This window comes from Hyphopichia burtonii, assembly GCF_001661395.1.
Source record: "Hyphopichia burtonii NRRL Y-1933 unplaced genomic scaffold HYPBUscaffold_7, whole genome shotgun sequence".
NCBI lineage: Eukaryota > Fungi > Ascomycota > Pichiomycetes > Serinales > Debaryomycetaceae > Hyphopichia > Hyphopichia burtonii.
The window spans coordinates 713,388-737,525 of record NW_017963734.1 but is presented as its reverse complement, the minus strand read 5'-3'; the positions used below and the strand labels follow the sequence as shown (position 1 = coordinate 737,525).

Below are 24,138 nucleotides of genomic sequence, written 5' to 3'. Positions count from 1 at the left end.
AGTATTGAGTAAGTATTGAGTATTGAGTAAGTATTGAGTATTGAGTAAGTATTGAGTATTGTAAGTATTGAGTATTGAGTAAGTATTGAGTATTGTAAGTATTGACTATTGAGTAAGTATTGAGTAAGTATTGAGTATCATAAAACTACTTACCACGTCAATGTACACATAGAGGAAGGAAGTGAATCACATCATTTTAACTAATTCACATAGGCCCTACTTCCTTTGCAGTCGATTCACCCATACATACATCGTTAATAGCTAAAGTTATTGATAGTCTAGCAACATTCCATTTGTAAATATCAAAGTACACATCCTACTTATATTACCAGACAGAACTACCCCTGAAAAAACAGTCCAGCGTCTCTGTTATCCCCAGGCACTATCCCCAGATACTATCCTTTAGCTCTAAAAGCTTGCAATCGGTATAGAAATGGCTGCAATTCTTCGATTACGTAATCGATTTTTTGATTACATAATCCACTCTTTTTTTTTTTTTTTTTTTTTTTCCCAAAATCTTTTAGTCCAATGAAATACTCGATATTAACATTACAAGACTCTTTTCATGGAGAAGGATACCAAACAATAAACAAATAGATACAAGATGAGTAATCCATGGGCCAAAAGAGATGCTTGGAGGTATGAAGGACAGTTCACCCGTTTCAACAGATTCAAAAATGCGTTTCCAGGATTCGGGATTGCCGTTGGAACTTTTTCAATTTATCTTGCTTATGAACATTTCTTCTTAAAGAAGGATCATGGACATGATGAACATCATTAAAATATACAAGGAGTGCCTTGTTTTCTGTACTTTATTTATTTATTCAAACTTTTCACTTCATATATGATAATTCATAAGGTTTTGCATAGGTTAATTTTTATAGCTTTTTATATATAACCTTATTCTATATTTATTGCATATCAATTGTTACATTTGTAAAAACAAAAAAATCGTTAAGTTATTAATTACATGCTAAATCTATATACAAAATTATTTTTCTTCTTCAAATTCACCAATATTTTCTAATCCTTCTTCCCATATAGAACGGGTATCTCTTTCCATTTCTTCACCTCCTTGGGATCCATTGGCGGCTCTTTGTTGGGTGGCTGTCGAGGCTAGTTTGGCTTCGGTCATTTCACTAGCAGCTTTGGCCCATATATCCAAATGTTCTTGTTCTTGTTCTAATCCCCATTCGATATTTGTACTTGGGTAAATGGCCCCATACATCCCACTTTCTTCTTTTGATACTTGACTGTTCATTTCTTCTTCCATTCTCAATCTATAGAATTCAAACCTGGCCTGATCATAAGCTTCAAGTAATCCTCCTTTCCCCTTTTTATTCTCCGTCTCTAATAACCATACGGTTCTTTGTACAACACTTTCTCCATCTAATGGTTTATGGAATTGTAACATATGGGACCAATCGCCTTTCTTATATTCATCCCCCTTGTTTTCAATTAATGTCTTGGGTCTAGCAAATTCCCATGGATGTTGATGGTAAAATAAATCTCTTAATCGATCTTCTAAAAATGACAACTTTGGTACCCTATTAACACTGGTATTTATATTGGCACGATCCGCTTTGCCATGACGGGTTTTATACAATCCATTTTTCTTCAGTTTATCATTTAATTTTTCCACGGGATCCTGTTTTTGCCCATTAACATCAAATAATTTCGCTCTTTTAGTTAAATCAATATTTGGTGGATTCGAGCCCACAACGTCAAACCAAACCGGCTTTTCTTTCAAAACCCCACTCTTCAAGTAATGCGAGGTCTTCCCCAATATGTTAGTGGCCTTATGTTGGATCTTCATCTTGCCTGTGTGTCAGTACTTGGTTGTAGAAGGATTTTTCACTTTTTTCGGTTTTTTTTTTTTTTTCAATGAAGTTTTTTCTGTTGATTCTCTCTCGATTATGTAATCGTCTTTTTAAATCTTTTTTTCATTTTATAGACAGATTCCATTGATATAACTTAATATTAAGGGAGAAACTAGTTGAAGGTGATGATACGGCGGCTGATAGCAACGAGTGCCCGGCTTAAATCATCGCATACGACTTCAAACGCATATTCCAGCGTTATTTCCAGGCTAAAAGATCAGGTTGAGGCTGCACAAAAGTCCGATTCATATCTTATATCTTTGGTCAATAAGAGCATAGAGACTAATTTGGTAAAGCTTTCGCTGGAATTGGGGGCTCCTGCCACTAAGGAGAGTGTTTATCAAGCCTTGCTCGGCTTCAAGCAAAACGGGATCAAGCTAGAGAGAAGACTGTTCCCGAATCGAAGATCATCTCCTTCTCTTGACTATAATAAATTCCTTTTTGCATTATACCCATCACCATCACAAGAAAAGTTTACATTGTCAACGAAGTACCAGCATAGTGACTCGAATAATAAATACCATTTGATCAATCATGATAAGCTTTACGAAAATTACTGTAAATTACCGTACCCTGCACCCTTATTTATCGAACATGAAGATTTGGAGAATTTTTTAATTAAATTTTTGAAAAGAAGGGACTTTAAAATGCCCACAGTGTTGTCCCATACATATAACATTGAAAAAAGCTCTCCCAAGACCCTTTATGAGTTAATGAAAAAACTGATGCTTATGCGTCATAGGCATGTTAGTCGATGTTCTAAGATATTTAATGATTTGAAAAGCTCTAAGTTACCCATTTCAGTCAATGAAAGAAACCAGTTCATTCTTCTGAGTTTCCATAAGGACTCAACAAGTCTATTGAAAAGAATCGATAGAGCAATATCAAAAGACCCTGCCATCTACGAAAAATATCAAGGTTTGATCCGGGATTTTTCTCCAGTGTTCAATTGGGATACCTATACTCAAATCTTGGGTAGTTTTGGTAATGAAATCGAAAAATCCACTCAGAACACCCTATTGAAAGTTGCAATAATGCACGAACAGCCAAAAGTTATTAGTGACATCGTTGAACGGATTGAGCCAAATCATGAGGCTTATAAGTTGATACTTCGATACAGTCAGCAGATTGATTCCACGGAGTTATTTTTCCAAAGTCTAGCTAGTTTCTTGAATTCGACTGAGGTTTTGAATACTGGACTTTTGAATCGTGTATTCCGTGGATTGATTCACTTTGGTTATAGAAATGAAGTAGAGAACCTTTTAATGTGTTTAATTTCCCCAAACGACAACAGTTCTGAATTGGAAATTTATAAACGTCTCAATTCAGAGGATGATACTTCGATCGATGATTCAATGGAAGTTTATGATAATCTAGTAAAAGTGTTGAAAACTTCTCCTAAACAGTTTAAGCTAAGTCCTGATCGAACTACTTTTTCATCATTACTCGAATCCTATTGTTTCTGTGATCATTACTTCAATATCCCTCCGGTGACTTTTAATCAATTGGATCAATTACTACACTTGATGGTGGAACAGAGTTATCTTCCACTACTCACCAAAGATTTCAAAATGATTTTTCAAAGATTCTGTCGTAATTCCACTATTTCAAATGGTTGGAACATTGAAGCTCTTAATAGCATAACTGGTAAGTTATTAAATACTCATGATGCCCTAACCAATGATTCAAATATCAAGCATAAATTAAACAAACTTGAAATGACCCCTCAATTATCTAATTTTGTTGACCATTACTTGACTGAATACGCTCCAACTAATAAAATCCCTAGAAATAGAGGTTCGTTGATTAAATTACCCAATGACTTGGTATTTAGAATATATGACGCTTATATCAATACCATCAATATTTCACCATTTGATGAACCAACCAAATCGGATCTAATGGTGCAGCTTGAGTCCCATAGATCAGACTTGATGAATCAACTTGATAAAATCAACTCTACCAATTCGTGGATTCCAATAAGTGATGATTTAAAGAGAAGCTCTTACATTGCAGAGTTGAACTACGTTAAAAAAGGTTACCTTATTGGACTACTCGATATCTTAGAGTCCTTGTAAATATGTACATTAGATTAAATATAGATAAATGCAATTTTTTTTTGCTCTTTAAACCAATTCTTCTTTGGTAGTACCTAATTGTTCATTTTTATAATAATCATTGTTTTGCAGTCTGGCAATTTCTTCGGATTCTTCCTGGATCAAATCATCCAAATCGTAATCGTAGTTGTTAGGATCGGTGTCAGTATCCAATCTTTCCTTATGTCTTTTCCTCAATCCGTCTGCGGATTCAGCTTGTTTCAATCTGATTTGGATTGGAATATCGTCAGAGGTGACATTCATTCGTGCTTTCAATGCTGATGCCTTGGCTCTCAATGAAAACTCTTTCTTCTCCTCCTCTGACATTGCCGCTAGCTCATCTGGCGGAATGTATTCATTGGAAGTATATTCTACTTTCCTGGATCCAGTTTTGGTTTCCTTGACTCTTGTCTTTTTGTTTTTTTCAACCAGAGTTAATCCTGAAACCACGGGAAGTATCAAGATACAAGCAACTAAAAACCCTCCGAAGGCTATAATGGCCAACAAACTCATTTCATGTAAGCTAAAGGGGAACTAAACAAGATTGGTTAACCATTCAAGTAGCTTCAACTGTGGATTTTTCAAAAATCAAAAGGAAAAAATTTCCCGCAGAAAAAACACTCAACTTAATAACCATTCCATCTCACTATAACCAATAAGAATTCGGTTATAAATAAGATCTTACCGTGTTGATTACATTGCTGTTGTCGAGAAAATAGACTTGTTAGCTACTTGATTGGGTTCCAGATGTTTAGAAATACTTTAAGATCCAGTATTGCCAGATCCGTTGGGGGGTCTTGTTTGAGAAAAGCCCTTCCAACTGTTTATGCAACACCAAACATATGGAGAAGTAAGGCCATACAGCTGGTGAATGTCACCAGGAGCTATGCGTTGAGTACCCAGGGAGAAGAAATTGAAGACAAGATAGATAATATATCGGCAAGTGAATACGGACGTATTGCCGATGAGTATTTAGAAAATATGTCAGACGAATTGGAAGAGTTATCCATGGACCACGAAGGCATTGAAATCGAGCTTGTTCAAGGGGTATTAACCGTCACCGTGCCTCCAAACGGGACTTACGTTATTAATAGACAACCGGCAAACAAGCAAATTTGGTTGAGCAGTCCAATAAGTGGTCCAAACAGATTTGACTCCATCCAGAGTAAGTGGATTGCTTTAAAAGATGGTTCTTCTTTAACTGAAATCATGGAAAATGAAATCTCCGAAGCCATCCAGTCTCCATTCAAGTTCGAATCAATTGAAATGTAATTTGCTCGGTTCTTTGTTCGATTATGGCTGATTCTCGTATTTTCCAATCATGGTTGTATTAAAACCATCTTCTTTCTTCGTGTATATATCTTATTTATAACTACATTACCAATATTAACATCATTGATAGTCATTTACTCTTGCAAGTAGTGGTTGTAGTTGAATTGAAACTGCAAATCTAAGAATTCACGCCCGTACACCGGGTCTCTCAATTGCGGTTTGTCCACATAACCCACAAATCAACAGAATCATAGCTATAATCTCCAAATCAACTACTTTAACTTCAACACTCTATATATCACAATGGCAGGTCCTCCTCCCCCTCCACCTCCTCCTCCTCCATCGCTCGGCGGTGGTGGCAATTTGCCTCCTGGTCCACCCCCAGTAATGCCTGCTGGTCGAGACGCTTTACTAGGAGATATTCGAAAAGGAACTAAATTGAAAAAGGCAACGACAGTTGATAAGTCGGGCCCTCTTTTGGACGCTAAGGCATCTGTCGGTGTATCTTCTCCTGCTGCTTCAAGTGGTGGCGGTGGTAGATCATCGAGTTCTTCTGTTCCAGTCGCTCCTCCCTCTGGGGTTCCTCAATTAGGTGATATATTAGCTGGTGGTATACCAAAATTAAAGAAAACTGATAATAGAAGTGGATTGGTGCCTGCTTCGGCCCCAAGTATTCCAACTCCGCCATCGAATAACCTGGCCCCTTCAACGCCGCCAATACCTTCGAACCTTCCTCCTTCAATGCCTTCCTCGAGACCGGCTAGGAAACTATCTGATAACGTTCCTCCTCCTCCATCCTCTTCGGCTCCACCACCTCCTCCAGTTCCTTCTTCTGCTCCTCCTCCCCTTTCGTCGAATAATAGCAGTGGGTCTTTAAAGGCTCCTAAAATGCCACCCTCGAGGCCAAAGAAGTCGAGCCATTTGAAGAATTCCTCTTCGATTAATCGTACTCCGAGCCCAAATCCTCCTCCGGTTCCTTCTGCTGCTCCTCCACTACCAAACGCACCTCCTCCAGTTCCATCATCTGCTCCTCCATTGCCAGACGCTCCTCCTCCTGTTCCTTCCTCTGCTCCCCCATTACCGTCTGCTGCACCTCCTGCTGCAAAAGCTTCTTCTTCCTCGCTGTCGGTTCCCCCTGCTCCTCCTCTAGGTAATTTACCTTTCCTTGCTCAAATTAATGCTAAAAGAGATGATTCACATACAATTGACTCAAATTCAGTTCCCTCGTCAAATGCTCCTACGAGAAGCTCATCTGTAGCTCCTCCGGCTCCTCCTCCACCTCCTCCAGCGCCTGCTCCTTCGTTACCTTCGGGTGGCCCTCCAGCTCCACCTACCCCACCTCCTCCAGCGCCTGCCCCTTCATTACCGTCTAGTGGTCCTCCAGCTCCTCCTCCACCACCTCCTCCAGCGCCTGCTCCCTCTTTACCATCTGGTGGTGCACCTCCTCCTCCTCCTCCTCCTCCGGCTGCTCCTTCGGCTGCAAATTTGTCAAAAAAATCAACCCCTGCATCTTCGTCCTCTGCTCCACCGCCTTCTCTTGGAGGTGGATTACCTTTTCTCGCCGAAATCAATGCTAAGAGAAACGAATCTTACGTTGTGGATGGTACTTCAAGTGGTGCTTCTACTCTCAACCAAAATAACTCTAGTACTGCAGCACCGCCACCTAGGCAACCACCTAGTGCACCATCAATTCCTTCTCTCAATAAACCAGCATCATCTATATCGAATCGTGCACCTCCAATCCCAATTCCAGGTATGGCTAAACCAAATAATTCGACTTCACGTCCATCTGCTCCATCCATTCCAAAGCCAATACCTACACCCCCTACATCATCTGCTCCTCCTGCTCCTCCTGTACCTTCTGTACCCCCAAGTATAGCACCAACTCCACCTAAATCAACTCCAGCACCACCCGCTCCACCTCCAGTCATTCCGTCGTTCCCTCCCCGTGATAATTCACCATCTCCACCCCCTACATCATCTGCTCCACCTCCTCCACCTCCAGTGAATACTGCTCCTCCACCTCCTCCATCCGAACAAATACCATTTTCTGCAAGTCCGTCATCAACAACTACTTCATCAGTTTTATCACCATTTGCTTCTAAAAGAAATACCAAAAAATCTGCTCCTCCACCACCTCCATCTAATTTGGATCAGCAACAATCCACCGGACAATCTTTGCGGAAAATTTCTGCTCTGGCTTATACAATTAACGCTGCATCAAGAAATGGTGGTGGATCATCATCAGGAAAAACTGTTATCGAAGACAAAGAAAACAGGTTCAAGTTCGTCAACGCTAATTCACTTCCTAACCCTAGAAGATTTGGGGAAAGGGGCGATAAGGCTAAGCTATATCCTAGTGGTAGAGGCTCTTCTGTGCCATTGGACTTAAGTTTATACAATTGAATCAAAAAAATATTAAAGTAAAAATATGTATTTATATATAAATGATTATTCTACGTCATTTGGTGACCATATTTGTACTACATTATCATAGAAAGAGCACGTAGCTATGTATTTACCATCTTGTGACCAATCTCCACCATAGCACATACTTTCATGATCCTTTTTGAAATAACGAGAAACTTGAAACAGTTGGTCAACCTGATCTATGATACGTGCACCATCATACATACAACAAGACATAACTCTATTATCATTTTCTATGGGAGACGGTATCAATCTCCAAACCCCACCACCGAGGTTTTTTTGTTCTAAAACCTTTGGAATAAAACCTGGAATCAATTGAGGGTTCACTTTATCCATTACTCTTAAGTCTAAAATCCTTAAATTATCATCATATGATCCAGTCCATAAATGATTCGAGTTGGAATTGTTCCAATTTTTATTGGGGGATAGAATTGATACCACCCCAGCATCGTGGTGCTTATAGCTTGTTGACCAGATAGAATTCTTCATTCTCAAGTCGTGAGCTATCAATTTTGCATCGTCACCCCCAGTAAATACTACATTTGATAATTGGCCCAATTCACCAAACCCGGCGGTCCAACATTCAAGATCATGTACTGTATCAAATACCTCATGGCTGAAGTCGTTTAAGTCAATCAAAGCCAGCTCCCCTGAGGTGAGAGTAGTAACAACTTTATTCTTCTCTTGGGGATTGAAAAATATGGAGGTAATAAGTATTTCAGAATCAAATATATGACGATTTTCAACCAAAGTTATATCTGGGCTAACATGATCGACTGTCCACAATTGAATATTACCGGTGGAATGTGCCGAAACCAACAAAGACGGATCAAATGGTGATATCTTTATATCTAGCACTGCACTTTCAGTTGCAATCGACTTTATCAATGTCAAATTTAAGCCATCTTGATCAAACCTGTATAGATCGATGGATCCCGTTCTTTTACCTGTTGGTTTGTCTAGTTGGTAAGTTCCTAATATTATAAGCGAAGTGTCGATAGGGTGGATTCTAAGACAGCATGGAGGTAAACTTGTCTTTGTCACCCCGAGTCTCTTACTCTGGCTGGTCATTATGGAAGAGTTGCAAAGATACAATTTTTTTTTTCAACTTTTTTTTTTTTTTCAATCAAATTAAAGATCGAAAAATAAAAACTGAAAAATAAACTCAACTACTTCTCTTCATACAACAAACACACTAATGAATTTATGGAATAAATGGAACAGTCTTCCGGTTAAGGCAAGATACTATATAGGGGGATCAACCTTTGTTTTTGCATTATTGGGTGAATACGTTACCACTAGAATAGAGGAAGAGAAACTGGCAAGAGCAGATATATTGAAGCAGATGGAGAAGGAACTGGAATAATCTTATTTAGCTGATATAATTTTATTAATAAAATATCTACAAGTTATAAGCTACGATTGACATCCAACAAATGAAAGTAAAAAAATATAAATGTAACCAAACTAAACTAAATGTAGAACTAAAACTTATTTAAGTAAACCTTTTTGAACATATTGTTTTCTGATAGAACTGATGAATTCCAAGAATTTGGCAGGATTTGAATCAATACCTCTAGAATAAACAAATGTTGAAGCTAAACGGGTTGCAAATAAGGCTTTTAAATAAGGTTGAGGAACTCTTAATAAAATTTGATCTATACCAATAACATCGAGTAACAATGAAGGTAAGGAATCTAATAAAACGGCATTTCTAAATTCAACATCGTCATTCCATAATTCTTTTGAATTAGCTAATTCATCAGCTAATCTATTGATTGTAACTGATAATTTGTCAGATAATTCAGTAATTGGGACCCCAGTGACCTTCTTTAAGTCCCATAAACTTTGGAATTCAGATTGAGCATTCTTAACAATAATACGTTGACAATTTTTAACATAATCTTGGTATAATTTTGGTTTAGCACCAGTTTTTTCATCAACACACATATTGGATAAGAATCCATTATCATCAAAGGCCAATGCAGCCAAGACTTCTAATGAAGAAGATGTAACACCACCCTTATTAGTTGAAGCATCTTTAAAAATTATGGTACCAGCGTTTTCTAAAACCAATTTGGCAGATTGAGTAATGAATAAGTTAGCACCTTCAACAAAGTAAGGAATGATTGATTTACCTGTCTTAGGATTAATTAAGTCATAGACATTATTAGTATCAATGGCACCTGGTCTACCACCACATGGAACAAATAAGTCAATTCCACCACCATTTTCATCATTCAAAACATCTTTAAAGTTAATATGGAAACCATTTCTAAAAGCAACCCCACTAGTAATGATTTCACCATTTGGTATTTTAACATCAACGTCATCCACCAAAACACGGAAACCTTGAGGTGACAATAATTTCGAATCAAAGTGGTCAATCATTTTTCTTTGATCAGCTAATCTTAATAATTCATCCTTATTTAAACCTTGAGGATCAACAATTACACCTGAACCATCAACAATTGCAACATAAACTTCATTAGGAGTACTTAATTTAATTTCATTACTTCCTAAATCACCATCTGGACCACCAGTTTGTAATTTTCTGATTGGTCTTGATTCCAAATTTAAATTTTCGTAAATTTTATTAACATAAGCTCTAACCGATAATGAAGTCATACCATATTCATCATGAGGAATACCACCTAATTGAGGAGATTTACCAGTTAAGAAGGATCTCCACCATGGAGCACCTCTTGATCTAGCATGGTTAGTTGCCCAATCAACATAACCAGCAGTACCTTCATCAGGACCCAAGAATAAAATTTCTTGTTTATTATATAAATCAACATAGCTATCTTTAACACCAGGAATATATTGTTTTAATAATAGATCAATTAAAGAATCAATATATTTTTCGAAACATTGTCTTGGTCTTTCTTGAGCAATACCGGGGTCTAATAAAATAACCCCTTTAGAACCACCTTCAGGAATATCTTTATTTTTCCTTTGTTGAGTAGAAGCTAAATTATAATTTTCATCAAATAAATTACGAACATTAACATTATAAGCATCTAAGGATCTTGATTTAACAATTCTAATACCACCTCTAGCGATATCTCTGAATCTAATATGGAACCCACGGAAATCATTACCAACAACGAAAAACATACCAAAAGGAGTTTCAGGGTATTCACTCAAAGGTAAAAATGAAGGATTTAATCTAAAAGATATAGCAACTTTAGTTGAAACAAAAAAATTAGTTTTCAAGATTGACTTATTAAAATAATATAAAGCTCTTAAAACGAATATTTGATGTTCATTTTGAGAACATTCTCTACTCAATAATTTTTCAAATTCTTCATCATTACCAACTGGAGTAATTTGAGATAATCTTTGATAAGATAAAGTTTTCTCCATTGAAGAACGAATATAATGAGTATCAGCAAATTGACGATATAATTTACGAACAATATCACTTTTTGAATTGAAAACTTCTTGAATATAATTTTGAGTATAAGTTTCAGCTCTAAGTCTCTTCTTTAAATTATTCAAGACTTCAGCATGTTGAATTGATTTTGAAGCATCTAATAAAGAAGTTAACTTATTATATTCTGGACCCAATCTATTCAAGAAATGAGTTACAAAAACAACCCCACATTGAGCATAAATAGATTCTTGTAAAGATAAATCACCATTGATAAAACGATCATGGAAATAATTATGAGGAATACAATATAATAAACTAGCTTCTTTAATAACTTGATAAATTGATAAATCAACTGGATTTAATTTTTGATTATTTGGACTTGAAGTAACATACATTGAAATAATGGTGATACCATTTGAAAATTGTTCAACGTATTTACGAGTTGTTTGTAATTTATAATAATTAGCTAAATCACTTAAAGCCGAATTATAACGGGTAGAAGTTTTCTGTCTAAACCCAATAACAACACGATATTCTTCCAGATCTTCAATTGGGAAATGTTTAATGACTGGACCAGTAGTTTTCAAAACATTATTAATGATTTCAGAATATAATTTTTTAGTATTTTCAGAAGCAATTTTCAAAAAAGTAGAATCACCAAGTTTATTTATATCAGTTTCATTTGGATTAGATTCTTCTTGAAAATGATTTTTATAAACAAAATAGCATTTTACTAATTGATTTTGTAATATGGCCGGATTTTTTTCTGCAACTCCTGATAAAATTGGATCAGATTTAAAATTGAGAGGAGCACTGAAATATTCTTGACGATAACTTGACGTTTTATAAAAAGAAGGATCAATATATTTATCGTCGATTCTTTCTTCAAATCTATTTTTCAAATTAGCACTAACATCATTTGATAATTTATCATTTGGATGACTTAAAGAAGTTTCGAAAAATACTGCGTGATCATCACCTTCTCTTTTATATTGGATTAACGGTTGATCCAAGATATTAGTAGAGTAAGCTTGAACTTTACATGAGTAAAGGGAATGGATGTGATTAGCAATACCTTCTGGACTTTCTCTAGCGAAAAAAACATCATCAATACCTAAAGATTCATAAAACCAACGTGTTTCCAGTTCAATTAGGGATTCGGGTATGAATCCCGTACTATCCAAGATATCTAAAACTTGTTCATACTGATCTTTCTTACCCAGGAAGGGTTTATCAATATATCCATGTTTTAAACTTTGAACTGACGAAGAATTTGAAATTGATCTACCTAAAGATAAATTTTGCAATTGAGGTTCATATGAAGCCATCTTGCTTGTAATAATAAAAATAATTTATCAATGATCAAAATACCTAATATCGAATAAGACAATTTCAACTCTTTATATACTTTTCCAATTGAAATTGAAAAAAAATGAGGGGCAACTATTATATTCTTTTTAAAATTGTGGAAAAGTTCAAGTTCCCCTTTACGTATAGTTGTGTTGCGATAAGAGAGGTTTTTTGGCTATTCACTAAACCCCCTCTCTATCCGTACCCCAATCCCGAAAAAATAAACAAGTTTTTCTGGAAAAATAAACACTGGTAAAAATAGCTGCGATCAGTCAGATTCTCAACAGTTACAGATCACTTCCTCCGTAAATGTGACTGGTAATATCGTGACCTGTAATATCCACTGGTCAATGAGACCTGTAATATCGTGACCTGTAATATCGTGACCTGTAATATCGCGACCTGTAATATCCTGAGAAAGTTACCTGTAGTTTTCACTTCTCGATATGACCAGTAATATCCTGTAAAACGTATTGAATAATTGAATTATTGACCTATTAACCTATTGACCTACTGAACAATGTAATGCTCTCAATCTGAAAAGCCTTCCACGACGGGTCTACGGAATCAATGCCCTTGTCAATGCCCTTGCCAATGCCCTTGTCAATGCTCAATGGACTTGTTGCTAAAATACCCGCTATCAGAAAGAAAGTGAGTAGAATCACAAACCGCGCAGTTTTTTGCTTCTTTTTTTTATACAGGGCAATGATAAACGGCATTAGCAGAGCTTTTTTTTTTTGACGTATTTCGAAAAGAGGGGTGGTGTATGGGTTTCTCTCTCCGGGAGGGTTTTCCAATTCGGAGATGATTATCCGGGGTAACCACAAGCGATTCGGACAGCGGGGGGATTCAGCTACTCTAGCAGTATCAGTTTACTAGTATACTGGGATAGTTGGGTGCTGGGATAGCTGGGGTTGAGATAGCTGGGTATACTGAGTTACTAGGTATGCTGAGTTGGCGGGTGATGGTACGTGTAGGGTAGGTTTGTTTTTCAATTGTATATAACTATATAAGAGGTATTAGGATGCAGCATGATTTGCAACTAGACATCACCAACCGTGATCGAATAACATACTGACACTTTCTCCGTTATGTATTCTTCTAATGGCCTCAGCCAATATTCTTGAAACGTCCAAAACTTCTAATTTGTCGCCCAATTGAGAAATATGATCTAATTGTGGTACTGAATTGGTAACGATTAATTTGTCAATGGCACTTTTGTTAATTCTATTAACGGCGTCTCCACTCATGATCCCATGGCTGACCAAAGCATAAACGTATTTGGCACCCTGGTCTTTTAGTAATTTGGCAGCTCTGGTGATGGTGTAAGAAGTATCAATTAAATCATCAACCAAAACACATACTTTATCTTTAACGTCTCCCACCAACATTGTAGTTGCAACCATGGTGGTGGTAGCATTAGCAGTGGTATTGACACTAGTACTACTGGACATTCCAATACTACCCCCGCTTATCACTGTTAAGGGACCTTTATTGGAAGATGCACTGGCAGCGGTAGAAGGAGGGTTTTTGGCTAATTTGGCTCTACGTTCTTTATGAATCAATGCAAAAGAGCATCCCAAGGCATCGGCTAAGGATGTGGCTCTTTTAGCTCCTCCACTATCAGGACTTACTATAACACATTCTTCATAGTTTGGAATATAATCCATGATATAATGTTTTAATAATGGTTTCAGGTATAAATTATCAACCGGAATATTGAAAAACCCTTGGAATTGAGCATCATGTAAATCCATAGTAATACATCTATCGGCACCTGCTGTAGTTAATAAATTTGCTATAAGGGTTCCATTTTGTGCAATCCATTGTTTATATCCACTTTCGGTTTTACCATTAACATCAGTTTCTGCTATGGCTTGGGTGGCCGGTCTACTTGCAATTGGCTGTTTAATCCCACTGTTAGCATTATTAATGGCTGCTCGATTCAATAATTCATTATTATTATTTGCTCCATAGTTTAATGATAATGGTGGTGATGCTACATCATCATTTCTACTCAATGGTCTGGGGGTGCTGGGAGCACTTTCAAAAGTATATTGTTCCTTCTTAGTACTTATAGATGGTGCTCCAGTAATTGATGCTGCATGCGGTACATCGGGTTGACGTGAATATGGAAATAATGGTAATACCGCCGTAACTCTTTTGGCACTGGCTGTCTTACATGCTGCTATCATAATCAACAATTCAATGAAATTGTCATTAACTTGTCCACATCCACTTTGAATTATGAAAACATCTTTTTCTCTAACTGAATCTCGAATCTCAATACTAGTTTCTCCATTACTAAATTTCTTCAGATCAACTAGCCCTTGTTCGGTAGTCAAGTTACGACATATATTCCGGGTGAGACTGGGGTGTGAGCTTCCTCCCAATACTATCAAATCTCTCATCTTGTCTGTGCTTCTCTATCTATCTCTAGAAGATGATTTGGCTGATGATTTGGCTGATGAGGAATCCAAAAAAAAACTAATGAAAAAAAAAAAAAAAAAAATTTTAGTTTTTCCAAACCCGTACATACAGGGTCTTTGCACGTGGAAATTATTCGGGTGCAAAAAAGGTCTACATGGAAAAATGGTGAAAATGTTATATTTTAGTAACGAATGTCATAAGATCCAGCTTGGGTACAGTACTTGACCCATTTCACTGTTCTGTAATTCAGTTTCTCCTGAACTTTCAAGAATTTAACCGTTAGACCAGAACAAGAAAACATATCCAATTTAAATTCTAATTTGATTGGTGGTCGATTCCAATTGATTATACCATTGTTATAAACTTGATTGAAGTCGTCTTCCAGCATGGAGCTATTAGGTCCGAAATCATTATGATTGTTGGATAGCTCCACTTCCCCGGTGAAAATATGTTCTTGTTCTCCGAAAAATTTATTGAATTTCCAAATAAATAAATTTTCCTCCGGATGGAACTTAGATTTACCCAGGGTGTTTGTAGCCATTGATTTAATGACCCCTCTAGGTGTTGGGATTTTGATTTGCACGTTGGTGGCTGGTAGTCTTGCTGGGAATGCTGATTTAACTCTAATTTTATAATGTAACTTCAGTCTTCCAATTTCTTGAACTTGTGGGTATACTTTGAAAGGTAGATTTATATTCAGTAAGCAATGGTATGACATTAATTGGAAATCTCCATCCGGTGGAATGAATTGGATCACTCTTTCCAAATCAAATTTGGTTAAATCAACACATTGATGGAATTTGCTATCTTCTAATGTAACTTCATTATGATTTCTATTATTTGATGTATATGCATATGCAGCACTATCTTGATTTTCTGAACTTTTCAGATTAAGTAACATGCTATCATCGCTTAATCCAAATCTACATTCTGGCATCCCGGATAAATGGGTCTTCATTTGAATAGCTCCATCCACATAAACTCTTAATGCTTCTGATTGTGCATTCATTAAAACATTGATACGTTCTTCAACATTTAAAAAAATCTCATTTCTTCTATATTTGATACCAGTGTTTCTCCAAGTTACATTGGATCCACTCAATTTACTGGATTTGTTAGACACTGGTTTATCGTTACTGCTGTTATTACTTCTTGATAATCTGGTATTTGCAATTTTGAATATATTATCACTCGCAGGTATCGATGTAATCATATTCTTCAAATAATTGATTTCAAGATTGGTTGGGTATCCAAATTCTATGACTTCGTCTAATAACTCATATATCAAATTGAAGTTATTTGTTATTAATTCGTCAGTTAACTGTTTCTTAATGCTTAGTTGTGAATCATTTCCGTATCCGATCAACATGTTCTTTAACAAATTTTCAAAATTATACAAAAATTCTAACACAAGTGAACAATCTTGATTAGACCTTGTAACTGCACATATCCAGAGTAATCCCGACTTGATATAAATAAACGATGTGGATCCTAACGTTAAAACTGGCGATCTCACATCTCTCCCATCACTATCGCCAGCTGAGTTATTCTTGGAATTGGTAGTAATCACCTGAATCCGGAACACATCAGATATATTTCTCTTCACTCCCTCCTTATATAGTTTGGAAATCAATATATCTCCTTTAGCATCAAATATGAATAATGCAGTGATCATAACTTTTATATTCTACCAGTAACCGTTCAAAAAAAAAAATTGCATATATAAAATATCACGGGCAGGTTGGTAATCTAGCGCAACAAGCTCAAGTCAGGCCAATGTATTTAATCAAGTCAAATCAATACAATGATTCTTTCAATTAAGTTATCATTGATCTGTTACTTCTGTTATTCTCAAAATTTTGGCGTGTCCCCATTTTTCGTCTGGATTCTCCAGTCGTGTAAAGGTTGCAAAAACTAGAATATATGAATACATTAACTATTAATCTATAAGGTAGCCAAATATATATATATGAAGACTTACTGTCTCATGCCTGCTATTTGAGCAGCCATTTTCTTATTGTGGCCAGTCTTACGGTTATGGTTGGCACGCGAAGCTTTATTCTTTTCATTTTTAGCATTATCTTTTTTAGCCTTAGTTTTATCATTTGATTCATTAGATTTTTGGTCGGATTTGGGCTTTTTTTCTATTTTAATAGGCTTGGGTTGGGGTGGTTCTGAATCACCGAGATTGAGTTTCTCGATTGGTGGAGGTTGGGGGGCTCTATTTGGATTACCACCTCCAAAAAGGAAATACTCTTCGAGAAGTTTATATCTCTTGGGAGACTTGTGGAGCATTCTCAACCAGCCTTCGATTTGTTCGTCAGACCAGCCGGTGGATTTTTTCATGGTTTGACGTAAACTGGCCTTTCTTGCTGTTTTGCTGAATGACTCTTCACCTTTTGTCTTGTAAACACTGAACAAGTATCGTTCAATCAAGTCGATTTTGCTTTCAGTTCTTGGGGGTGGAGTCTCATCTCTTCTACGTGAAGCTGAAGACTCAGCATCATCGTCAACAAGAACTTTGAATTTAGAGCTTGCGTTTCCCTTGTTTCCCTTTGCATTAGGATCATCAACAGCAGCACCGGTTGTCTTTTCTTGCTCCTCGTATGTATCATCAGGCTCATCTTCATCATCCTCGTACATGAGTTTCAAAGCTGCAGAAAGAGTCTTTTTCTTCAAATCTTCCGGATTTGAAACCTCTTTTTTACTCATTTGATGTTTTCCTTGCACTATTGCACCATTGTCGAAATTTTTAAATCTAGCCTGAGCCTTTTTCAATTCGTTTGCAACTCTTCTTTGAGCTTCTTGACTATCCTCAGCACTCTTTCGCTTTGGCTCATATTCTTTAATATCAGATATTGAATCTGGATTTTCAAGAAGTATGTTGGTCACATGTTCAACATCTCCATTATTTTCTTTCAAAACGGTGATTGCTTGTTTATTGGTTAATTGGGGGAAAAGATCTTGTAACAAGCTTATATGTTCGGGACTAACGTCAATAGAATCGCCCTTACTTAATTCATCTTCAGAGTTGTCGCCAACGAAAGTTAATTTTCGTAAAAATGGTAATCTTTCTTCAAGTCCCGGGTTAAGCTCAGAATAAGCATCCGAAATAATCACCGTACTCAACAATGGAGATAAAATTAAAGCTTTGACTTGGTTTATACCTAGTCCCGTAACCAAATTGGCCACTTTGGCCGTAGATAAGGATATTATAGAAACAACCATGATTTTTTCAACCGTTTTGGCATGAACACCTCTTCCATTTACATAAAGCTTTTCTAAAATTTCAATAAAATTAGTATCAACGAATTTTTCGGCGAAATTTGAAGAATTAGTCAGATTTTTATTGATGCTTTTTGTTTTGGGGTTGTTTGAATTTGCACCTGATATATTAAAGGTCTTAGTCTTTGCGCCTGCACTCGTATGTTGACCTAGTAGATAAGATAATGTCGTTAAATCAGCTTGCTTGAACTGGCCATTACTAATCAAACCTTCTAAGTACTTATGAACTGAACTGATTGAGCTAATGTTACCTGACTTTTTATTGTCATTGTACTTTGATTTAAATGTCCCATCTACCAAGCCACGAACTGTTGATGCATTATTCTTTGCGTAAATGGTGATAAAGTGCCAAATAGACTCTCCTGTCAAGCTGAGTTTAACCAAACTGTAACTTTTAATCAACTGAAATACATAAGCTCTTAAAATTGTAGTATTGGTGGTGATGTCGGGGTTAATTGCCCCTAAAGAAAAAATCTTACTGGTTTCTTCAGATGTTTCAAACAAGAATACCTTCAAGAATAGCTGTAATTGTTGCTGTGACTTAACATTGAGTCTTTTAACTTGAGATTCAGGACTAATTAAAAACTTAAATAAGTTGATGTATGCTTCTAGTAAGTGAACCCAAATAACAGGATCCTTGTCTATTAAAGATGATCTCAATTTAAAGGGAGGATAATGCGGTATTGGGATGTGGATGAGGTTCTCATCCACTTGAGAAGACGGTGACGGTGATGACATGCTTAAACCTTTGGATAAAGATGGGTTACTTTCATTTAGATCAGATTTTTTTTCACTTATGAATCATAAATTTACGCAACCTGATTCTTTCTGTTATTGGTGTACGGATAACATCAATGATGCAAATAATCTTAGATGCAAATGTTAAATATTAATATACATAGAATATACTAGACGATGCAGAGACACTGATTAGTGTCATGTTAAAAGGAAAATGTAATGCTATCCAATTCTGGCACAACCAATAGAGTATCGAGACCATTTTTGACGCTGAAATCCATTGAAATGTCGTTTTTGGAATTTAAATTCATACTTTTGATACTTATTCTAGGTAATAGCAACTTACCAACATTAAGCGGAATTAAAATGAGTTCAAAATCGTTTTCATTCACAATTTTTGAAGGATCTATATCGAACGATTGTTTCTTCAATCCTGAAATTAGCCAATTTTCATCATTTTGAATAGTAATTTGAAAAGAATCTTTTTCGGCTTTGCTGGCTTTTATTAATGACTTATCAGGAGAGGCTTTATGTGGGGATGACTCGGCTAGAATTGACAAGTCCTGAGTATCTTCGGAAGCTGAAGCTTCCACGTCATCTCTTAGTGGACTTTGAGTAGACCATCTTGATGTAGATTCTACTTTCAACTTCACTAAAATTGGTTCACCAACGACGTATTGGGGTTTTCTTTCAAATTCGAAATCAACAATTTGAAGAATTGATAATACTGGAATAGGGACAGATATAAGAAGTTCCCTTTGTGAGAATTCTGAGCTTGGTATCACCGACTTAGACAATTCATTCGTCTCGCAAAATAAGGATTGGAAAAAGCCTGTAAGTAAATTCTTTACTTTCAAGACATCAATATGTTGATTTGTAAGTTTTTCCGCAAGTAATCCAACTTCATAATAGTTAGTCAATACTACTGTGCCAAATATTGCATACCTATTCAAATCAAATTTCAAATGTTTAAATATTTGACCTTTGAAAAGAAACCAATAATCAAGTATGTCATTTTCTTCAAAATAATTTAGCATGAAATGTTCAATAATTGCAAGACACTCATCTTGGAGATTTGAATAGTTCACCGAAAGATCTAAAGTATCAGAAACATCTATAGTGTAGTTTGTATTTGGAATTATTTTATAGAAAAAGGATGCCGGCTGCTCACCGAAGGTCACATGTGATCTTCCATTAGGTACGCTTGGGGGTTTTTCGATTTTATAATTTTCGTTCAGCGTTTTTAAGTCATTGGATAAAATTCTTATAGGAAGTTTTGCATTGGAAGTACCAACTTGGAATTTAGAAAATACAAAATCAGATTTGAATATATCCTGTACTGAAACTGATATAGTTAAAGTTTTGTCAATCTTTTCTTTGATTATATGTTGGAATTCCTCTCCATTGACAGTATAAATTACTTTGGCCAGGAATTCAATGATCTGATCTTCGCCCAGGTATATGTAAGGTATATCAAAGATATGAGTTTCATTGGCCTTTAAAGAATCCAAGGTGAAGTTTTCGTTCAGTTTTCCATCGATACTAAGTCCAGTAGAGATTGGCGAGATGGTAGCCCTTATATTTTCAACAGCAGCCTCACCGTTTAAAAGTTTTAATGCCACACTGGACTTGCCCAAACGAATTTGTAGTGGATTTAAAAATTCACAACGAAATTTCTTCAAATTTTGGTACATAATGAATTCTTGATATGGAACTAATGTATCATCATCACTTGCGTGATGTGGACCACCCACAATGGAATCAGTGAGTATAGAATTTTTGGAATGTCTTATTACAGTGGTGTTGTTTTCGACTGATACTTCATCATCTTGAATTTCTAATTCGGAAATATTTTGGACCAAATGTAATTTATCATTCACCTTTATTATTAAATTACTCAAGTTGAATACCCCAATCTGAAAGTCAGTAGTATGAACTTTTAATAAGTTTTTCAAATTTTGAGACAAACTCAAATTATTTGATTTGAATAGCAACTGATTAGCACCATTCACAGGATCTTCCTCCGACGATTTCGAAGATAATACTAATTCGATTGAATCAAAATGGAAATCAATACCAAAAAAGTTATCAATTTCGACCTCGACATAGTTTTTGTCAGTCTTTTGTTTGGCTGGTTTTATGAAAGGTAAAATCTTGAAATCAAACAAATGTTTTATTGGAAATTTATAAGTGTGATCCAATTTAGTAGAATAATTAACAATCTTTTCGAATAATGACTTAACTTGAGTCTGCTTTTTGGTTCTTCCATAGTTATTAATACCAACTTTATTATTATCTTTATTAGTCAAGTTACTAAATAATTTGAGGCAAGTGGTAAGAATGAGTGATGCAGCTGTATTTTGAGTTTTTTCAATACATTCTAAATAAATTTCTAATAGAATGCCTCCCATAAAATTCCATCCATTTTGGATGAAAAATTCGTATGAGTCTTGCAAAATGTTCAATGCTTCTGCATAATTACCACGTTTATAATTTAAAATTGCCAAATCAATACTTAAAATGTCAATAGATTTCGACCTTTCGGCTGCAACAAAATCTTGAATAATTGCTTCCGTGAGTTTTTCAAAATAATCATAATATTTTGTTTCACTTTCAAGAATTGAAATAAGCGGCTCGAATGACAATTCAAGTTCAGGTTTTTTCCCTTCGTCATCCAATGAAATATCTTGAAGAATTTCGGTAAATGAGAAATGTTTCTTTTCTGCCAATTTTGATAAAAGATTTCTTTGTAATAACCGAAGTTCACCTTTAAATTCATAAATTTCGTTTAAATTGTAGGTTTGAGTGGATTCACTATTATTCTTATTATTTATTTCAATTAATTTATCGCAAATGGGTAAATTAAGGTAGTTATCCACAATTATGTAAGACCATTCTTCTAAATTTTGATTAGGAAACATACTATTTAGATCATTTAAAAAGTATATCACGTTTTGAAAGAGATTTGATATGAAAAGTGATGAAATTGAAATACTTGTAGCAAAATTAGATAATGATTGCAATAAGATTGATTTGTTAATGAATAAAAGGATTTTGATTTCTAGGATGTTTACAGAGTTAGACTGGTAATTGAAAAGTTTGTTCTTCAAGTTTTTCAAGTCAAACGAGGATTCAAAAACATAGTTTGTGAAATCCTTTGGTATAGTTATCAAGGCATTTTCAAATTTTTCGGGAAATTTCGATTGAAGATGAGCTAAATCGGTGGTTAATTCATTATAAATGTCGAACGATTCTTGTAAGAGCCTCATATCATTAAGTAAATTAGCCAATTTTAATTTCATATTGAATTTTGGTATATCCAAGTCAATGCTACCCTTTTCAATATCATGCTGAATTATCTCATCATTGTAAGTTTGATACTGTCTATTAAAAGATTTTAATAATAAAGATTTTAATTTCCCGGTAATATCATTATAGGCTTCCAATTTTTGGATATCATTCTCGTAAGATTCTTTCAATTTGAAACAATGTTCATTTTCTGAATCTGAATCCTCATCATTGAGTGAAGATGGTAACTCTTTACCATCAACTCCAAAATCCATCTTCAACTTATCAAAAGCAGATGTCTTTATTATACTCGAGGTCTTATCTTTGCCACTAGAAGGTATAAATAGAATTATTGCCCATTCAAGACCGGAATTTTCAACTAGTTTATTCATCCAAGCCTTGATTAATGGCCTTACTTGAGATCTATAAGTGTCAATACTTTCAACTTTTATAAACATCAATCTGATATAAACGCTATCATTATCAACTTCATGAGCAACCGATTTTGGTACTTCTTCGATTAGCTTCACCGGGAGAAGCGGTATCGACTTCAATGGTTTTAAAGGATGATACTTCCAATGAAGATTTGTTAATGGGAATTTACTTTCAAAATCATCCTTAATCGTCAGGTATATATCAAATGGATTATAATATCCAACCTTGATGGGATTTCTTAGATTCAAATCACTCAATTCCATTTTATGTTACTTTTTCATCTGAAAAACTTCCCAAACTCTCTTAATTAGATATGAATCCGTTTGTTCTTTTCAATCCTGATTCTGCTTCGAAGCTTCAAGTTGAAATTTTGATCTGACAACAAGAACAAAACCGTGTTGTTTGGTGTTTGGGTGTTTTTCTCGAACAAAAAAAAATCGAGAAGCACTCGAGATCTTCTTATTGACCGCACCAAGCACTCGTTGATCAACGAAGAACAGGATGAAAGACCTTCTGACAATGATTAAGATTGAGAGTAGGAAGAAGCAAAAAGAAATGCGCAAGCCCGGAATCGAACCGGGGGCCCAACGATGGCAACGTTGGATTTTACCACTAAACCACTTGCGCAGCTGTAAGAGAAAATGCTCCGCGACGGGGAATTGAACCCCGGTCTACCATGCGACAAACGGTAATTCTAGCCACTAAACTATCACGGATTTTCGTGCAAAATTCGATTTTTGTGCATATATCTTAGGCAATATATCTTTTAATTAATTTTTGGCGTAAAAAACAAATCTTTTTATATTTTCTTTTCTGCTTTATAATATATATTAATATAAATCTATTTAGAAAATAGGACATATAGAGCTAAATTGTGCGCAGTAAAAGGCTTCTGGAAAAAAATATAGAGGGCATAGATTTTTTTTTGTTTGATTTAATATACATCTAACTCATCGAAGAGAACATATTCTTCTATAAAAAGAGAAACGGTGATGATTTGAAAACCTTTAAAAGCTATTGGAGCAAATGGAATCCCCCTTTACTAAATTTAAATAAGAATGCAGCCTATGTTGGTTCTTTAGCTGATATACAATTCATGGTAAGACGAATGGGGATAGTATGAGTTCTTTCGTTGATTTAATCAAGGAAACTTAAATTAGTAGATGAAGTAAGTCATATGCCCGAATACGAGGAAGACTAGTTAACTACGAAAGGATTACGAATAGAAGCAGATTTTGGACATAGGAGAAACGGATTGATTTGAAAAGATTTGGCATAAGAAGAGAATAGTTTGTTAATTATTGTAGAGAAATATTCAAAATCATTTAACATTTTTACCAAAGGCAACAGCCATACCAATTTCCTTCTTTGAAATTGTCAGACCATGAAGGTCTGGCGATGATGTCCGGGCCTGACTTATGCCAGGATCGATTNCATACATCATCAAAGCCGAAGTCCAATAAAGATGTTACAAACATTCTTTGTGAAATGACATCGGGACAGATATCATAATACATGTACATATATATATATAGGTAAATAATTCCACTTTAGT

The 24,138-nt window shown here is 35.5% G+C and overlaps 13 protein-coding genes and 2 non-coding genes across 15 annotated transcripts; 5 read left to right on the top strand and 10 right to left on the bottom strand.

Annotated features, from left to right (window-relative positions):
* Positions 1 to 604: 604 nt before the first annotated feature.
* Positions 605 to 781, top strand: HYPBUDRAFT_113693 (uncharacterized protein; the record flags this gene model as incomplete). Its single annotated transcript, XM_020218987.1, has 1 exon — positions 605 to 781. The coding sequence occupies one exon, from the start codon at positions 605 to 607 to the stop codon at positions 779 to 781; it is 177 nt and encodes a 58-aa protein (XP_020074799.1).
* A 210-nt stretch (positions 782 to 991) lies between these two features.
* On the bottom strand, positions 992 to 1,816 carry HYPBUDRAFT_112981 (mitochondrial 37S ribosomal protein mS23; the record flags this gene model as incomplete). Its single annotated transcript, XM_020218941.1, has 1 exon — positions 992 to 1,816. One exon carries the CDS (start codon positions 1,814 to 1,816, stop codon positions 992 to 994), a length of 825 nt encoding a protein of 274 aa, XP_020074798.1.
* Positions 1,817 to 2,005: 189 nt separating this feature from the next.
* On the top strand, positions 2,006 to 3,958 carry HYPBUDRAFT_7892 (uncharacterized protein; the record flags this gene model as incomplete). Its single annotated transcript, XM_020223697.1, has 1 exon — positions 2,006 to 3,958. The coding sequence occupies one exon, from the start codon at positions 2,006 to 2,008 to the stop codon at positions 3,956 to 3,958; it is 1,953 nt and encodes a 650-aa protein (XP_020074797.1).
* HYPBUDRAFT_153897 (uncharacterized protein) lies at positions 3,922 to 4,393 on the bottom strand. Its single transcript, XM_020221794.1, has one exon. The coding sequence runs from the start codon at positions 4,301 to 4,303 to the stop codon at positions 4,007 to 4,009; it is 297 nt and encodes a 98-aa protein (XP_020074796.1). The 5' UTR covers positions 4,304 to 4,393; the 3' UTR covers positions 3,922 to 4,006.
* Positions 4,394 to 4,607: 214 nt separating this feature from the next.
* Positions 4,608 to 5,400, top strand: YFH1 (ferroxidase). Its single transcript, XM_020223125.1, has one exon. The coding sequence runs from the start codon at positions 4,724 to 4,726 to the stop codon at positions 5,246 to 5,248; it is 525 nt and encodes a 174-aa protein (XP_020074795.1). The 5' UTR covers positions 4,608 to 4,723; the 3' UTR covers positions 5,249 to 5,400.
* Positions 5,401 to 5,551: 151 nt separating this feature from the next.
* On the top strand, positions 5,552 to 7,654 carry VRP1 (Vrp1p; the record flags this gene model as incomplete). The annotated part of the gene is made up of 1 exon (XM_020223696.1): positions 5,552 to 7,654. One exon carries the CDS (start codon positions 5,552 to 5,554, stop codon positions 7,652 to 7,654), a length of 2,103 nt encoding a protein of 700 aa, XP_020074794.1.
* Positions 7,655 to 7,669: 15 nt separating this feature from the next.
* Positions 7,670 to 9,115, bottom strand: HYPBUDRAFT_228370 (diphthamide synthase). Its single transcript, XM_020223126.1, has one exon. The coding sequence runs from the start codon at positions 8,747 to 8,749 to the stop codon at positions 7,700 to 7,702; it is 1,050 nt and encodes a 349-aa protein (XP_020074792.1). The 5' UTR covers positions 8,750 to 9,115; the 3' UTR covers positions 7,670 to 7,699.
* HYPBUDRAFT_153895 (uncharacterized protein) lies at positions 8,831 to 9,094 on the top strand. The gene has a single exon (XM_020221793.1). It carries the CDS (start codon positions 8,877 to 8,879, stop codon positions 9,042 to 9,044), a length of 168 nt encoding a protein of 55 aa, XP_020074793.1. The 5' UTR covers positions 8,831 to 8,876; the 3' UTR covers positions 9,045 to 9,094.
* A 54-nt stretch (positions 9,116 to 9,169) lies between the features above and the next one.
* On the bottom strand, positions 9,170 to 12,385 carry GDH2 (glutamate dehydrogenase (NAD(+)); the record flags this gene model as incomplete). Its single annotated transcript, XM_020222609.1, has 1 exon — positions 9,170 to 12,385. The coding sequence occupies one exon, from the start codon at positions 12,383 to 12,385 to the stop codon at positions 9,170 to 9,172; it is 3,216 nt and encodes a 1,071-aa protein (XP_020074791.1).
* An 804-nt stretch (positions 12,386 to 13,189) lies between these two features.
* PRS5 (ribose phosphate diphosphokinase subunit) lies at positions 13,190 to 14,832 on the bottom strand. The gene has a single exon (XM_020221792.1). It carries the CDS (start codon positions 14,816 to 14,818, stop codon positions 13,457 to 13,459), a length of 1,362 nt encoding a protein of 453 aa, XP_020074790.1. The 5' UTR covers positions 14,819 to 14,832; the 3' UTR covers positions 13,190 to 13,456.
* A 170-nt stretch (positions 14,833 to 15,002) lies between these two features.
* Positions 15,003 to 16,648, bottom strand: APM4 (Apm4p). Its single transcript, XM_020219398.1, has one exon. The coding sequence runs from the start codon at positions 16,510 to 16,512 to the stop codon at positions 15,019 to 15,021; it is 1,494 nt and encodes a 497-aa protein (XP_020074789.1). The 5' UTR covers positions 16,513 to 16,648; the 3' UTR covers positions 15,003 to 15,018.
* Positions 16,649 to 16,785: 137 nt separating this feature from the next.
* Positions 16,786 to 18,860, bottom strand: HYPBUDRAFT_143652 (uncharacterized protein; the record flags this gene model as incomplete). The annotated part of the gene is made up of 1 exon (XM_020219862.1): positions 16,786 to 18,860. The coding sequence occupies one exon, from the start codon at positions 18,858 to 18,860 to the stop codon at positions 16,815 to 16,817; it is 2,046 nt and encodes a 681-aa protein (XP_020074788.1). The 3' UTR covers positions 16,786 to 16,814.
* Positions 18,861 to 18,961: 101 nt separating this feature from the next.
* On the bottom strand, positions 18,962 to 22,882 carry HYPBUDRAFT_243648 (transport protein particle complex II subunit). Its single transcript, XM_020223317.1, has one exon. It carries the CDS (start codon positions 22,844 to 22,846, stop codon positions 19,064 to 19,066), a length of 3,783 nt encoding a protein of 1,260 aa, XP_020074787.1. The 5' UTR covers positions 22,847 to 22,882; the 3' UTR covers positions 18,962 to 19,063.
* A 257-nt stretch (positions 22,883 to 23,139) lies between these two features.
* Positions 23,140 to 23,210, bottom strand: HYPBUDRAFT_t149. Its single transcript has one exon. It is a non-coding gene; the product is annotated as a tRNA-Gly (tRNA).
* A 17-nt stretch (positions 23,211 to 23,227) lies between these two features.
* On the bottom strand, positions 23,228 to 23,299 carry HYPBUDRAFT_t148. The gene has a single exon. It is a non-coding gene; the product is annotated as a tRNA-Asp (tRNA).
* Positions 23,300 to 24,138: the final 839 nt, after the last annotated feature.